Raw genomic sequence first — 17084 nt, 5'->3', positions numbered from 1 at the left:
TTCAGTGTCATGCAGGCATGTTTCAAACACACACACAAAACTTCACATTAATGGAGTTTAATGGCAACCCATGTGCATACCCCCCCCCCCCCCCCCCCCCCCAAGAGCTATCACAAGCTTTGGGGCCCAGCATGGGAAAAGTGCTTTGGCATCATGATAGAACATACAACATGTGTGATCAGCAATACAAAGGTGTAATATTTTGGCACTAACATGAGATATATTGCAGGATATATTTTTTATTTGCCCACAATTTAGAAAACCAAGGCCAAAGGGAAGTATTTGGTGAGATGCACTGGATATAGGCCATGTCAAATGGCAGAAGAATATGAACGTTACGTAACAATTGCAATGTATCACTATGGGTAATTCAAACCTGTGATTTTATCGCTGAGATGCACAGGACAGGAGTATATTTGCTCTGTATGCGTTCCGAAGTGGCCTTACGTAACAGCCGAACGCGCTCAATTTCGGTGCGCTTGTCATTGACAAATGAGCTCTAATTAAGTCATGTAAGGGCACACCAGCGCTATGGAATTGACCTTATTGTTTGGTTGGAATCATGAAGGCGGTTAGGGGGGTTTTGCCTGGGCAAACTTTTAACATAAATAAACAGCTGAAGGAGGTGGGATTGTTGGGAACTAGCAATCAGCATGCGGTTTCGGCCCCATCGCTCTAATTGACTCAGTGAAATCCGATCTGTGTTGGGTGCTTTGTCACAAGGCATTAGGTGGCCCTCCGCACTGTAACCCCAACCTGCGCGCTCCGTCGCTTGGCTTTTGTGCCACCGGTACGTTCGCTTTAAATCTTTAACGGCGCTTATTCTGAAACCTACTCCCAGACAAGACAAAGCATACAGCGACGGCTGCGTTAAATTATGCAGTTTTGTGTAGATTGCCAAGATGACGTGTCCGTTTGTTTGAGGATAAATGTAAAGACCATGTAAGTTTTCAGCGCCAAAGATGAAGTTAAAAATAAAAGCTGGCACACAGGACAGCACGTTAGCCTTTGTGAATGGGCGCTGTAAGCGGATACGCCGGGTCGTCTCAATAGATAATTGCTCACCAAGACAGCGATAAGGAGCAGATAGAATCAGCTGCAAAACGTCCTTGCCGTATTTACTCTTCAAAAACAACTTTAGGACTGCATAACAATTTGTACTACTCTACGTACCTTTTGGGAGAAAGGATAAAATGTTGCATCCTTTAAAGTATTTCCCATCCTGTGCCACAACTTAAGCGTTATGAAAAAGTGCAAGCACTACAACTACTACAGACTTTGGAAATAACGTAAATACGTAACGTAAATACATTAAATTGCAGTATTGTAACAGTAGAAATATTTGGCCGTGTAACGGTGAAACCTAAATAAATAAATAAAAATATTCTAATAATAGCATTACTCATGTTCTTATATATATATATGTATATATATATATATATATATATATATATATATATATATATATATATATATATATATATATGCAATGGTATTGTTATATTATTTGTTTTATTTATTTTATAAATACATCTTATATGGTACTGTGTATCTTTTTTGCAGAGGCTGTTTTGACTTACAAAGCTGACAGGGTATAATACATTAAGTCCAGAAGATATCACAAGGAGCAACAAGGACAACAGGACAATAGTTACAGAACAGAATGAATTGTCATACGAATCAGGGTTAAACCAGGGCTAAAATAAAGGTATATTATTGTAAAAACACAGGTCCAAACAAATTTTCTGGAAAGCAACATACACATTTTAAATCACACTAAAATGAATGTAGGGCCTTTTAATGAGGTGGTGAAGTGGCATTGCCTTATAATACCCTATGCCAAATAATAAACTATATCATCATAGTTTTACAGCCAAGTCATAGTCATATCTATGGCCTGAAAGAGCTATATTGTGTAGATATTGAACATTCTGGGTGCTGGGCATGAATTGTTGTGAGTTTATTGTTGATGTTGGAGGGTGTGAGTGATTCTGCAGTCCAAACAGTTAAAGATAGGCTAGTTCATCCCATTATTGGTGATGGGGGTGTTGATGGGCAATGACATTTGAAAAATGTGATTTTAGCATATCTTTATGACCTGAATGGCTACCCTGCGTTGTATCTCTTACAGTTAAATATCTCAAACCAATTTACTTACAGCAGTCCAGGTGTCTAAATTGTAGAAGAAAATCACTGCATTCACTGGATGCATGCTGGATCCTGCCTATCCCACTTCAATGTATTTTGTAAGTTTTGACTGATGTTTTGATGTTTGAGTAAGCCAGCTCAGAAGAATCAAACTATCTGCATTGGGGTTAATGATGCTAAAAAGCAGGCCATACAGGTTATATGGTGAATGCTTTTTGTGCTGTTTCTGACTTGTGATTACTCTTAGGCAGACCTGGCACTATGGGGGTGCTTAGGGCTGTATTGCACCCCCAGATGGACCTTAGTGCACCACCAGTTGTCTCCTTATATCCCGATGTCTACATAGTATTCATGACTTTTTGTGACCCCCGTGGATTGCTGTTGCACCCCTCTATATTTTCTCTTGGTGCCAAGCCTGCCTTTGGGTAATGGCTGAACATTACTTTAAAATCATAACTCTACACTTTGCAGTTGACTGTATTCAATGTGGACCTTGGTCTCTGCTTGAGTGCAATGTTGACTGTGAGCAATTAGTAACTGTCATAATTAGTTTTGAAAATTGTCATAATTATTAATTAAACCATATCTTCTCTTATCTTAAACCATCTAAGTGCAATTCATTTTGTCTCCTGAGAAATGAGAGCTGGCAAATGAAAAACCAGCAACCATAAGCAAAAAGGTCAATACAACAATGTCTTGTAACCATGGATTTGGAGATTTAATGTTCATTTCTCCCTGTCCAGATTGATCTAATTTTTTTCTCCTTTTCTTCAAATTAGCAAGTGTTTGAATCATAATTCAAATACACCTGAAAACATATTATCTGGCCTCAGTTTAAGGTTATGTGGTAAATGTTTGCATTGTTTCAGTTAAAAACCAATCTTTAAAGCCCAGCTATTTCAGTGCTGTCTCTGTGTGACATATCCACCACATCTATCACATGCACAGGGCGTACTTTTGATGCCTCAAGAGGAACTTCTGTTGCAAATGAGATGGGTGGATCAGTGCACCTCCCCCTTGTTGGGACTGAAGATGTTTTGCTGTCACATGTGGAATGTATTGTGTATGGGCTGGGGTAATGAGTTTTTAACCAGAAGATTGCAGGCTTTGGTCAAAGCTGAGGCACTAATGTCTAATGTAGTTCTATTGAGGATGCCTTATATATATATCTATATAGGCATCCTGGTTATGAAACTCAGAGGCCTGCTTTGTGTGCATGGAGCAGCACCCCAGGCCGGCTCTTCACCTGACGACCACTATCCCTCTGCACACAGCTTCTCAGCCTTTGCACCCAGTCCAAGACCACTAGGCACTATTGTGACCAGCACTCTGACCTTGGAGGCGTGCTCAAAAGAAATAACACACCAGGAGGCAGACATAAAATTATTCATTTATTTCCTCTGTGACGGGGTTAAGCGGTACACTGGAGCCGATGCTGCTGCACGGCACAGCCTCCTAAAATGTATTCAAAAGGCAAATAAAAACCGCGCGCGTGGTGTGCGTTTATGTCTGAGGATGAACGGCTCCCAAAAGCAGACATGTAAGGCACGAAGCGGGGGGAGGGGACAGTTAGATTAGACGAGGCTCCCATCTTGGAGAACTGGGCTCTCGGCTCTCCTCTTCAGGACAGCACCAAGGCTTGGAACTCTGTGGAGAGGAGAACAGGCTGGCGTTAAAACCTGACATTAGCATTGACGGTTTGCACTGTAGTGTCCATGGCAAAAAAGGCAAATTCAAACCTCAGTGCAGGTCTAGATAGACAGTATGTTAAATGCTGTTTGTATTGTGCATTTCTAGTGTTTGGCATGTGCACACGGAATCAGTGTTGCACGTCCTGGAATCAAACCTAAATTTGGAGCACACGTGGACACAACAATATAAAGTATGGTGCGTTTATGTACTGAATTATTTGATTCTACTGTTATTATTTTGATTAGTTGATCACTTGTTTGAATATCACATAATGTGCATATAACCAACCTTCTACAGTTCTTGAGTCAATAAAAAACGGCAGCAAGAACATCATAAACGTGGCTAAAGATATGGCAATATTCATTTTGATTTGTGCCAGTCCAAACTGGTAACAAATACATTTTTGAGGGAGAAAGTGTGAAAGTGTGAGGGACTGTTACCTTCGGCTCCAATCTTCCCGTCGTTGTCGTCGTCAGCCGCTGACAGGAAAGTCTTGGTTTCCTTGTCGGTCAGCACGCGAGCCCCCGGGGAGAATCGCTGCAGGAAGAACCTGTCAGAGAAAGGACCTAATGAGAACACAAGTTGCTGTGGCATCCGACCAGTCGCACCTTCTAAGAACCTCGGCTTCACTCATTCTCTCTCTCTCTCTCTCTCTCTCTCTCTCTTTCTCCGTCTCTTACACGCATTGCAACGTTTTGGACCAGAATATTCTGGTAAAAATGGATTACGCATTTTCGCTAAAAGTGTTTCAATGACACGTAGTTATATGCACGTTTAACACTGTGGGATTTGCACCGAATAACGTTATGTATAACCCTCAATTGCCTCAGTAAAATATCCATCTGTATAAATGGATAACATTGTAAAGAACGGTAACCTATGTAAGTCGCTTTGGATAAAAGCGTCTGCCAAGTGAATAAATGTAAATGTAAAATGTATACCGACGTCACCGGAATACCGAAATGTGCTCGCTTTTTGCTGCAACTAAAAGTATGTGTATGCGAAGTCATTGAGATACACGATTATTGGTCCAAGAAGGGCCCAAACCAGCAAGTGTTGCAAACTCGTCACGTGTAACCTCTACCAGGCAGGCGTACTTCGTGCGGCAAAAGACACGTCAGTAACATAGCGGGAGTATCAATACCAACTAATTCCGCAGGTCGCAAATTCAGCAATAGATGACAAACACTATCTGGCGGCACCTAGCTTATAATGTTGAGAAACGTATCATATTGACAGCCTGCAACTCCTGGCACTCCAAGGTGGATATGGTACTACATTTAATGCACATCTTTGGAAGGGACATCGGCGCCCATCAGAGCAGATTGTACACTACGTGCGAAAAAAACAACACACCAGCGTGTTAGGCTGTGACTGGATGACTAAACCGTAGAAACATGTCCTTCACTCATTCAAGGCCAATTAAAATCGACTCCCTACCGCAGCAGAGAATGAAAGTAATGAGCCGTACCACTAGAGGGCGGAAACAGTATCAAAGTAGTCGCAGCTTTTGGACAGCGCCGATCCAGTTCTTTCTGAGATAAAAAAAACTGCACTAAGCATCGCAGGAGGTTTCAATCTCAATTTCCGTATTGACTAATTAGCCAATGAATCAACTTATAATGCATATTATATTAATGAATATTATTTCCTTTATCTCCCAACTAGATGAATCCCACACCGGCTGCAACACTGGAAATGATTCAAAATAAATATTTTGAAAATATTGTGAAAATGTGCAACCTCATTGGTAAGACAAAAATGGCCTTTCCCGGTGTTTTTTTTTTTTTAATGATTTTTTTCTTTTAAAGGCATTTCTTCTGGGTGTCAGGAGATTGGAGCATCATTTCCATTCATGTTATGAATAGGTGTTTAAAGCGAGAAGTGAAATTCCAGCTCAACATAGCATGTAAAAATTAATTTGAATAAATGGCACTGTATCTCTTTGAACATTTGCGACATGGTGTAGAGCACTTAAAAACATGTCAAGGTTCAATTTTCCTTTAAATATTCTCAGTCTTCCTTGAGGACATCTGACGGATAACACATTCCTGGTGAGATTCAGATAAATGTACAGATAAATGATTAAAGATGAACTGACTTGAGCTCCTCCTCCTCTATGTAGCCGCTGTCATCGTTATCCAGGACGCGGAACACCTCCTTCACTTCCTGTGGGCTCTTCTTGGTCAAACCACACAGCTGGAAGAACTTCTTACAACAGAAGGAATCCGGGGCTGGTGGGGCAAAAAGAAACGTTGCAGTTTTAAGATGACACGAGGCAGAAAGTTGGCGAGTTCAAACTGTTAGAATTGCAATGCATGCATTGGAAATTATGCAGTATTTAAGCTTACAATTCAATCAGTTCGAGTTGCATGGATTGAAATATGTCCTGCCGTATATACATATATAACACATTTGTTTAAAACTTAACTTAAAAGTCATCGACCTGCGCCCGTTAAAAACGTTATTTTATTATTAATTTAAACCACGGACATTCAAACCCTCAGATGAACATACATGGCTGCTATACTCTCTACAATGATTTCCAAATCATGCATGATACAAGTGTCGCACCTTGGCAATCCTTGATGGCGTTGTCGATGGCGCCCGCGGAAAGGATGGAATTAAGTGACATGTTTATCCTGTAGAGGGGATAAAGCGGGGGCATTATTAATGTGCGTTTTCACTGAAACATGAAACAATACGTCTCCATCCAAATGAATAATATCAGGACTCACAAAACCTAACTAATATTTTCACACTTGTATATAAGATAGTATAATAACCAAACCACTATATTTCGTAAGACTCGGTCTTTGACGTCTGTTTACATATATGCAGATTAAAGTTCTATCCAACGGAGATCGCCGTTTTAAATGTGTAACAAACTATTGATTGCTTGTAAAGGGAGCTCTACTAAGAAATTTTGACTGATATACAGGCTTGATATACACGCTGAAATGTCATGAAGTTCTAAATTCCTGCCGGGGGAAATGGAAGGGTTAAGACAAAGGCTAACGCTAACTAGCCAAACCATACATTCTGCGTAAATTAGTTAAATAATACATTCTTTTAATTATGTAAAATAATTACGTAATGTTGTTCAGATGAAAACACAGTTTACGCAGAGGTCTTCCCAAAGAGTTTAGAAGCCGTGCGTAAGAGTGCAGATGAAAGCTGCAGCCGGATACCGTGGCCAACTATGCGCAAAGTAACTTCATCCAAAATAAAAAAAGAACGAAAATGCTTCCAAGCCACTTGTTACTTTCCCTCCAGGGTCTCTTGGCGTTGGCTCACTTGGTCTCGTGACAGGCCGCTTTATCGGAATCTTAGGGTAAATGTAGGATTACTTAAGTCCCTTCTCCTTAGCGAAGACGCAATCCATTATGCTGTCTTTATCTCTCCGCGACTCATCCGCATTTGGACACGTCTTGCTTATCGATAACGCATACGCTGGAACTCAGTCTCCGCTAAGATGCGTCATAAAGGAGGCAGGCTATGCATCGAAACGACGCATCTACTAAAACCCTAATATAGCGATCCTCTTAAAATGCGTACAGCACATGGCAACCGTTTGTATAGTTTTTTTTCCTTTGAAATACACGAGCAAACGTATTATAGGTGGAAATGAGAGACTACTTCTTCTTCTTTTTATAGCGATAAGCGTCCGCACGTTGCGCATAAAAACAGACTCGAGTTCAGGCGTGCAGAGTATCAGTCTTTTCGTAAACCTGGGCTCAAGATTACTTACCTCTTTGAAGTTTTCACCCAGCCAATGATTCCACCGAGGAGTAAGGCTATGTGGTGTCTCTCGGCAGTCAGGATGGATTTATATAGGTCTGAATGCACTGACAATGGACAATCCTTGAGTTACCTGTCCGTGTATCAAATTCTTACTGCCAGGTACAGCTCGAATTTCTTACCTAACTAATTAACCTTTACTGTTTATGTCCGCCCGAGGGCTTGCTGCAGGTACGCTATGGACACATGTGGGGGTCTTGCAGATGGCAAATTAAGTTACCCTCCCCCCTCCTCCGCTCGCTCCCCCCCATCCCCCATTTCTGCCTCTGTGGTTGTGTGCCTCTATCGCTCTACCTTTTCGTGTAAGTGTAGCGTACGCAAGAGTTTTTAAAATAAAAACATTCATTCTTATCCATTCAGTTACTTCACTCGATCAAACTGTGTTTGCTGCGTTCCAAGAAATCTCAACAAAAGCATCAATCTGATTGGCCGGTGGTAGTCTGTAATAAAGAAAAAATGCAATTCAGACTTGAGCTATGTATTATTATAATGTTACGTTTTTAAATCCTCGTAAAAGTCAATCTTGGAATTGTTACATCATGATTTCCCTAAACATTAATTTCGTCACGAATCTCTGTTATACAATTCAGACCAGATGGTGCCAGATTATTCCATTGTCCACTCATGAAAATCTAATGTACTCGAGAGATAACGCTGCATTTGTTGATCACGAAATGTCATGAAGAATGTCATGGCAGTTTAACCTTCTCATCTCGCTTACTAGAGGAAAGTAAACATTAGGCTATCACTTTTTTGCCCAACATGCTGAATCAGGGACACAAGGTCACCTTATATTGGAAAATGTGGAACGGTGCCCTTGCATTGAGCGATCAATTTTATAATGCATCTACTAGCAGATACAATCATCACTCTGCTTCTCGCGGAGAGGGGTTTCATTATTCGATTTGTGCTCCAGTTTTATTATCAGATCAAAGCTGCTTATCAGTCGCCATCGGATGACGGTGGGAACTTACGTCATAAAGGATACAGTAATAAGTTTAGAATCCCCCCAACTACTTAAAAAGTTTTACTTAAAAAAGTAGCGGAAGGGACACCGCGTGCAGAGGATTTAGGACAGTGTCGACTATGCGTTGCAGCTTTTAGAGATGTTACTGTGCGTTCGCCGTGGCCTGACTCTCTTTGTGAAAAGATGTGAAAGAAAATATTAAACCACAATAAATGTCAATATCATCATGCCGTTTTTCCTCTGGTAGGGATGATTAACTGGGCACATTGGTCTGTCATTTCTATTCTTTTAAATGCGCGTGACAAAATTAACGCAATGAAGCCATACTAAGGTTTCGATGCAATCTCACCACATTGCGCTCTGCGCTTTACGTCGATGAACGGAGCGTTTTCATTGCTCAGCAAACATGTTTTCGGCAGTAGCTGAATAAAATAGTTAAATTTAACTGTTGGTTAAGGTTTCACTGAGCGCATTGATTAGTGTAAAGTTTTTAAATAGTATTGGCATTGTGCCCCTTTGTGCTGCAAACTTTAATTATGACTTTTTAAATCTATCAAGTCAAAATCTATTATAGCGGTCGACAGCTGGTTTATGGTGAGTTGTAAATTAACCTGCTAAACACACACAAGACATCGCATGGTCGTTCATTGTGAATTATTTGAATTATATGCTAGTACATAATTTATTATTCGCGAATACAGGGGTGATGCAGGAACCAGGTGTAGAAATCAAGGTGTAGCTGAGGCCTGACGTTTCCAGTGCCAGTCGGCATTTGCCACATTCAAGAAGTTCCTCAGGAAGTTAGACGTTTACGATTAGCCTAATTGTAGCATCTTAAAGCATGGCAAACCACAAGACAGCGATAAAACGTTCAGTAGCCTTGTTGTGGTTAAAGTTATCTCGACTTTATCTCAATTAACTTTACTCATCTGCCTTTCTGGCCCGCACCTGAGTTCATCCCGCTGGATGCAAGGTGGTTGCTGTGAGAAACCCAATAGGCGCTGAGCCGCCGGGCGTTTGAGAAAAAGAGACGAGAGACGACACCGGATCCAGCGGTGCGGTTTACCCACAGACGCTGATGTCACTGGCTGTAGCGATACCTCACATCCTCTACTGTTACGGCGCGATCATTTATTCATTTGCATTTGCTAATTTTCTTTGCAAGCCTACTGCCCCTTTTCCTCTTCGCTGATTGGCAGCGCGTGCGTTCGGAGGCAGACGGGTGATCAGCTTGTCGTGCACTGTCGGCGTTTGACGTAGTTTGTTGGGTCCAGGCCAGTGGCCACCACGAAGTGAAAACACAACAGGGTATTTACTGCAAATGTTGATAAGCTATTTTCTACAGGTCTACTCAATAAAATAGCCTACATATGCACACAATGCGCCCCGTGAATTAAAAATGAATCATTGCTTTTGTTTTGTATATTGTCACTCATAAAAGCCGCACTGAACGTTTGTATGAATAAAGAGGAGGCTAAACGATTCCAACTTTTTGGAATGCTGCTTTATTCAGTGAACGGTCTTTTTCAGTTGGGCATTTCGTACAGCTTTCTTAAAATGTCGTTGCGTGTGTAATTAAAAGAATGAAAAAAAGTTACTCGCAAGAGAAGGATTATCCGTCAGGTCAACCCGTTTTAAAACCTCAGATGCCAAGTTCATTTCAGTTTTGTCATATTCCTGTTGAATAGTCTATTTTTAATCCCATATTGTTAACTATTTTTATCATTACACGCAAGACCTTTAACGAATGTGATTTGCAGCTGCCAGTGTACACTGAAGAGTGTTGATGTCAGGTCTCTGCTGTCCTCTACCGTCGTCTAACGGACGATTTTCGAAATGCATGTTTCGACACGCTGTTAACAAGTTGTGCTATTGAGCAAGTCGTGAATGTAAATCGTGAACTGCTCACATTAACGTGTTAAGTGTTGAGTGCATCTGTTAGCATTTAAAGTAATGACCGTTTATTTTCACTTTCTATTATTATTATTATATCATATTTTAAGATCAAAAGGTTTGTTTTGCCCTACCAGGTATTTCTGGGTTGTCCAAAATGAGCACGTAATGATGTAGTCTGGAACTTGGTGAACAAGTCCTTATGTGATGTATTCATTAGTGTGATTTTTGGCGTTCCAAGTGTGTTTATGTGTGTACCGAGGCAGGGCATCTGGGGGCAGGGATATTGCATTAAAGCAGGCTGTTACAACTCTTTCACGTGAACCGTAAGAACAATTTTAGCAGTGGCCAAGTTACTCGTGGGCTGATATAGTGCGGTGGGACTAGTCTTTTAATTTGAGAATGAATACGAACCATATCCGGTTATGTCACACACAGTTTGATTTTTTAGGAGTTATTAATTCTCAAAAAACACAAATGGGTGAAATCATGTTTGTTTTTCATATTTAATTGAAAAAAGTCATTGACTAAATGTTTCAGACGTTAAACCGAACGTATTTGAATAGGGTTGCATGCCCTTTATGCAACCCTACCAACTGTGGTAATAGCAGCTGTATGCGAGGCTCTCACCTTGACAGCCTCTGCAAGAGGAATGCAATCCTCGAGACACTCGCACGCAACCAAGGGCTATTTTTCGCACTCAGCGCACTATGGTGGATTGGGCCTTCACTGGAGGATAGGTGCTGCTCTGTGACGTCATCCAAGATTTGAGAAGAGATAGACTGCCGGCCCTTGAAGACTTACCCATCCTGGCGACCGTGAGCTCTTTGGTCATTATCGGCTGATGACACGGCTGAGATCAAACCTGGGCCTTTTTTTGTTGCTGAAGGCCAGCGCCTTACCCACGGAGCTACTATTTTTTATTATTATTTTTTGGCGAATTGTCAGCCTTGTCCTTCAAAATTAATAAATATAACTATAATTTCACTTTTACTTGGCGCAGTGTAACTGCGACTGTGTCTTTGCAGTTGGTGTTTGTTTTCCTCCGTTCTTCATTATATTTATAATGGTCTTTTGGCATATGAATAGACTACGGAATTCCCAAGAAGTCAGCGTTGTTGATCTGTAGAAAGCGTCTCCTTTTTTCTGCTATGTCGGCTGGCATGTGCTTCAGTAGTTAGGGTTTATTATATTATAGAATATATTCAATTTCTAAAAACATTTTTAGTTACGAACTCGTTTTTCATTGTTTAACAAATATGAGTGTCCCTTTACGTGTGAACGAGTCCCAAAATATTATTGTAAGTTCACTGCTTAATTCCTCTTTTGGAATATTAAAAACAGTGTTTATATAGGAAGTACTCATGTTCGCCGACGCTACTCATCCACGGGTAAGGACAAACCAACAAAGCCCTTTGTAAATGTGCGCGCCTTTTTGCTATTTGTTACTGCTCAACAACTCGCACGTTCCACCCTCAGCCCCTACAGACACTTACTAACGTGCGTTTTTCCCCATCTAGTGGCCGTACTTTGCCATAACAGCCATCGTAATAATTTGATGAATCCGAAACATACACTTGAGACTGGGAGACAAATTCACATTTTGTTCGTTTCTTAAGGAGTTAGTCATAGTTTTATTTCACAATGCTGAAATTAATGTTGTTCAGCAATTTTACAAAAATGTCAATATTACCGAATTCATTCGGTATCTGGTTGTAAAGCCACAGAAGTAACAAAAGATTAAAGGCTCTTAAACACCCGCGGTTCAGTCCTGTAAGAGTTGTTTTAACTAATTTTGCTTTCTGTGCAAATTCGTGTTGTCAATTAGGGAATACACAAATAATTTTCACATTAAGTATCTGAGACCATAATTTTAGCAATGTGTTCACATCAGTAAGTGATGTGTTGCTTTCTTCTTCAGGTTTTTGCTAAATGTAATTTTATAGGCTAACATTTGATTTTCATTGATCAAGGCCTGAATTACACAAGTATTTTCTGTTTCGTTTGCTTCTCAGTCCTCAGAGAAACAGCGTAGCCTATCGTTATAATCAGTTTTGTCAAGGCTGCTCACCGCAGCAGCTTTAACATGATCCAGTCCATGCACAGCGGCAGTAATGTAATGTTGTACCGTGTGGTATATTTGCAGTACCAACAGGACTACATTATAAGGCATAAGGCAAGGTCTGCCTGCTGTGCGTGCCCGAGCACACTGGCCTTCCAGTCATCTCAGTCTAGCATATTGTGTTGCCCCTGTCAGCATTGGCCGTTTTAGCTCTCGCACATAGGGCACATCACACCCGTGGTGTGTATAACATATAACGCCCCCCGCCGTACACACTTAAATAACCCAGCACAGTAATCAGATGTGGTTTTTAGGCCCCGTGTCAAGCCCCTAACGTCTCCTATTCGCGTTCGTTTTGGGGAAAGTCTACCCCAAACACAACACGTTACTTTGGTGTATTGATAGGTAGATGGCCAGACAGATGATTGGATGTATCGATCGGGCGCGCGTACGCGCGACAGAATGTCGATGTCCTGTCTTTTATTGGTAAGGCAGGGAAACGCCATCTCCCATAAATGTCAAGGAACGATAGGAGTAATGCGAGTGCTGCGATGACAGCCAAGTGCCGCCTCTGAGAAAATGGATTAACCCTATAATTACACCTAAAGTCGTTTCGAGTAAGGCAAAACCACTGGGGGTGTGTGTACGTTTGGGGGTGTTGGGGGGTAGCACCAATAAAGGAAAGCAAGACATTCTATTGCAAAAGAATCTTTATTCTTTTCTCATCGTCCGTTCCCGAAAAGTGCATCATAGATTTTACAGTAAGCAAAATTCATATTTAAGACATGAAACACAACCGCGCTACATTCACAATCATCACTTTGAACAGTGTGCTGCGTGGTATGAAATATTCTGCAGGCATGTCGTAAGCAAATGTATAAAAATTATTTATATTCAGATGGAAAAGGGAGGTCTTGGGCAATGTTGTTCCTTTCGAAGCAAGAGGTGTTGGTCAGTTGCTGTTTATGCCTTCACCAAGGCAGCGAACTCTGCAAGAAGCAAGACAAAAGGCAAATTAATTACAAAAAGACAAAGCTGCGAATGAGATTCTCGTTGCCTAACATTTGAACAATGGAAGCTACTTCACCTGGAATTTTTTTTTAAAAAAGTTACCATCCCAAATCCCTTTGCCTGTTTTGCGTTTAACTTTATTTTAAAGTTTGCGGGTTTTATTGAGTCAGTTTCAAAGAGATCTATTTTCATTTAGGTGTGTTTACATTCCCACAGTTTGAATAATGTGTAGGCCTATGTATTTGTGCTGCTGTTTTTCTTACCATCAACTCCGATTTTGCCGTCGCCGTCGGTGTCGCCTGCCTTAAGGAAGGTCTTTGTCTCCCCATCGGTCAGGGCTCTTGCTCCGGCAGCGAAGTTCTGCAGGAACAGTCTGGCGCGACAAAACAAATTTTAAACTCAATTCCGGTGGAAGCGTTCATTCTATCTATCTGAGGTCGCAGTATGTGTGAAAAAGCGAAACCGTGCAAAGGGATGTGTGAACTGTAGCGCCCCCCTCCGTTTGCCAAGAATACTGATCAGAGGGGTTCAAGTATTAGAGGCCAGCAGCAATTGGAACCAAAGGCGCGATTTAATTGTCGTAATTTTAGTCAGTATGGAAATATTTACCTTCCCTTCAGAGAATTGCTTAAATGTTGTTAAGCTTAAGCTCTCGCGTTACTTTTAGAGCCATTGGTGTGGTGTGAGTGCAAAGAGCGGGATGCTTACTTCAGCTCGTCCTCCTCAATGAAGCCGCTCTTGTCCTGGTCAATGATGGCGAAAGCCTTCTTGATGTCATCAGGGGATTTTCCGGCCAGGCCCACCTTTGAGAAGAAGGCTTTGTGGTTGAAAGAGTCGGCAGCTGTAAAGCAAGGATTATTATTATTCAGTGAAATTGTAAGTCTTCAACATGCCACACATGTACACAAACATATCAAAGACACCTAGCAAATGTACACCTAGCAAATGTACTGTTTTACAAAGAAAAGAAACCGTTGCTCTCGTCAAACAGGTGTGTTTCATAGAGAGAGAGAGAGAGAGAGAGAGAGAGAGAGAGAGAGAGAGAGAGAGAGAGAGAGAGAAAGAGAGAGAGAGAGTGTGTTCGTGAGTGCGCGCGTGTTCAGATCTGCGCTCGGCTGTATTACCTTTGCATGCCTCCAGGGCTGCAGTGATGTCTGCATCATTCAGAACACCGGCGAATGCCATTTTAGCTACAGAGGAAAAACATACATTTGCTTAAGTCAAGCAGTCAGGCAGAGCCACAGCGGGCTGAGAACACTCAGCATCCACCTGTGCTTATACATTTCGCATTATGTCTATGAGCATTAAGACTATGCAACTAGCGTATTATCTATTGCAGACTTGGTGTAAGGTATAAGCTAGTCGATAAGATTACTCCAAGTTTGTTATTGCAGGGCCTTTGCAAATAAACCTCTTTTGCATATTTATTAACAACACATAACCCGTGGAAGGCTCTCGGTATTAGTGATAGGCATCAGTAATATACAAGCGACAGAGTCCAGGTCAGGTCAACATTATTTGGATATGCATGAGGAGGCCGAATTCCGCTCATCCTTTCAGAGTGATGGGTTCGCCCGGTGTCCTTTATTGCTGCGGCAATCTTTGTATATAAGTCCATGCCTTTCCTTGGGTTAGTCCAAAGTCGAAGCGCGATAAAGATGTTTTTTTTTGTTGTTGCTCGTGTATTTTATTATAGATGACCTGCTGTAGTCCCATTAGAAAAGTAGTCACAAGCAATGAACACCCGAGAGTAAAAAATGCAGCAAAACCAGGAGGTCGCGGGTTTCTTTTCGGGTTTATTCTCTTCAGCAAGGAAACTCACCTCGGTTGTTGTTTGGGGCTAAAGTGGGTTCAGAAGAATGAGTCAAGCAACTGCAGTGGTCTCTCAGTCCGAACCTTCAACCTTATATACTTTCTCTCGCGCGAAATATGAGGCAAACTGTAATGGATACCAGATGCTAGGGGGTTGGTTAAAATGTGTCCAGTAGTCAGTCTGTTCTATATTTGTCTTCATAAATGAAGATGCTTAAAAGGCGCGCGTTTGAAATAAAGTCCTTAATATCCTGCAATGCTAATAATACATGCTGCTGATATAGATGAAACGGCAGTTGCTGGCAAAACAGATTCTGACCCTGCATAACGGGAGCTAGCTCATGTATGGTGGGGATCTCGCGCGCGTACAATCTGCGGTCAGGGAACTTGCGCGTGTCTCGCAGTGTTTTGGATTCTTGTCCAGTTAAATGTTTTATACTAGAGTGTGAACATTTTATTCGCGTTGGGTTGCTTTCTTTTTACTGCTGTCTCCTTCTCAGTCGAAAAGTGGGGCTGCTTGAGAAATGGTTGTAGTTGGGACTGTTGTAATTCTTTGCCATACATTGTTTCGACCTGTTTAAGAAATGCATACGTAGGCATTTTGCTTCATCGAGTACATTGTTAAATGTGTTTCGAATGTGGCTTGCTGAACACACGATTAAACAACTGAAAATAGATATTTATTGTATATTTTTCAAGTTTGGTTACTTTAAGCTTTTGGCTTCTTATAGTAGTGACTGCAGCGTCGGTGTAGTTGTTCTCACAGTGCTTTTAAATTGTTTTCCCAATGTTGTCGTCTTGTCTTGATATAAAGTGGAGTGTAGTTTTATTTGCATTGCTTGTAAATTACATATACATAAATACATATGTAATAAGTATTCGTTGTGTGTCATGGCAAAATATACAACCTTTTATTAAAATGTTGATGTGGAAACAAGGACATTACCAGACGGTCGGATTTAGAAGTAAAGTGGTTACGGAACTCCGCTTGGATTTGTGAATACTGAGGGTGTACAGTAGCGTTACTGTAGCATATGAATGGATTTGTGACCAGTGGGTTGCAGGTCCTAAATTCTAAATAGGATTCGGGCAGCTGCCGTTCGACTGTGGTTGAGCTGTGTGCAAGGTACCGCGTCTTAATTACCTTGACAAACTCCCGGCTGCGAATAAACGTGTGTTGCGTAAAACAGAAGCGCTGGATGTGAGCATCTGCTATGAAAATAAAGAAATATGCGAGGAAAGCATGAAGTAAAATTACGTGCACATAAGCAAGTAAACACTTCAACTGACAAACTCTCACATGACTGATATGAGCAAATCTGGTTTGGAACACCTTGTGTATTCACCAATCCTTTTGTGAATATTTTGGCGTGTTTCAACAAAAGGTAAAATATCAGCGATAGCACTGAAGGAACACAGCCCATAGGGTGAATATATACACACATGCTACCAAAGTTGATTTAGCTTAAATATTTGTGTTCGTATGCGTGTATACATTTTCATTTGTGCTAAATCGAAGTAGATCAGAGGCAATGCTGTTTGAACCTCACATGTTAGCGCAACCAAGATGATCAACTTTGTGACGGAACGGGGGGGAATATAGGCAGCATAATTACTGTTTAGTTTTTTATATGCAGTGCTATGGCCAGAATGACAGCTGGAAGAGTACATTTACTGTACGCTCATATTCTAGCCACT

General features: G+C 41.2%; 2 protein-coding genes across 2 annotated transcripts; both read right to left on the bottom strand.

Moving 5' to 3' along the window:
- Positions 1–3769: 3769 nt before the first annotated feature.
- Positions 3770–6484, bottom strand: LOC118794287 (parvalbumin, thymic CPV3-like). Its single transcript, XM_036552510.1, has 4 exons — positions 6415–6484; positions 5942–6074; positions 4281–4390; positions 3770–3795 (listed from the first exon to the last, which is right to left on the bottom strand). Exons 1-4 carry the CDS (start codon positions 6473–6475, stop codon positions 3770–3772), a joined length of 330 nt encoding a protein of 109 aa, XP_036408403.1. The 5' UTR covers positions 6476–6484.
- A 6774-nt stretch (positions 6485–13258) lies between these two features.
- pvalb4 (parvalbumin 4) lies at positions 13259–15489 on the bottom strand. The gene is made up of 5 exons (XM_036552261.1): positions 15397–15489; positions 14699–14764; positions 14283–14415; positions 13838–13947; positions 13259–13552 (listed from the first exon to the last, which is right to left on the bottom strand). The coding sequence occupies exons 2-5, from the start codon at positions 14757–14759 to the stop codon at positions 13527–13529; spliced, it is 330 nt and encodes a 109-aa protein (XP_036408154.1). The 5' UTR covers positions 14760–14764; positions 15397–15489; the 3' UTR covers positions 13259–13526.
- Between the last annotated feature and the right edge of the window lie 1595 nt (positions 15490–17084).

Source organism: Megalops cyprinoides, chromosome 19 (assembly GCF_013368585.1).
Source record: "Megalops cyprinoides isolate fMegCyp1 chromosome 19, fMegCyp1.pri, whole genome shotgun sequence".
Lineage (NCBI taxonomy): Eukaryota > Metazoa > Chordata > Actinopteri > Elopiformes > Megalopidae > Megalops > Megalops cyprinoides.
Note: the sequence above shows the minus strand (reverse complement) of the source record. Positions and strands in the feature narration are given on the sequence as shown.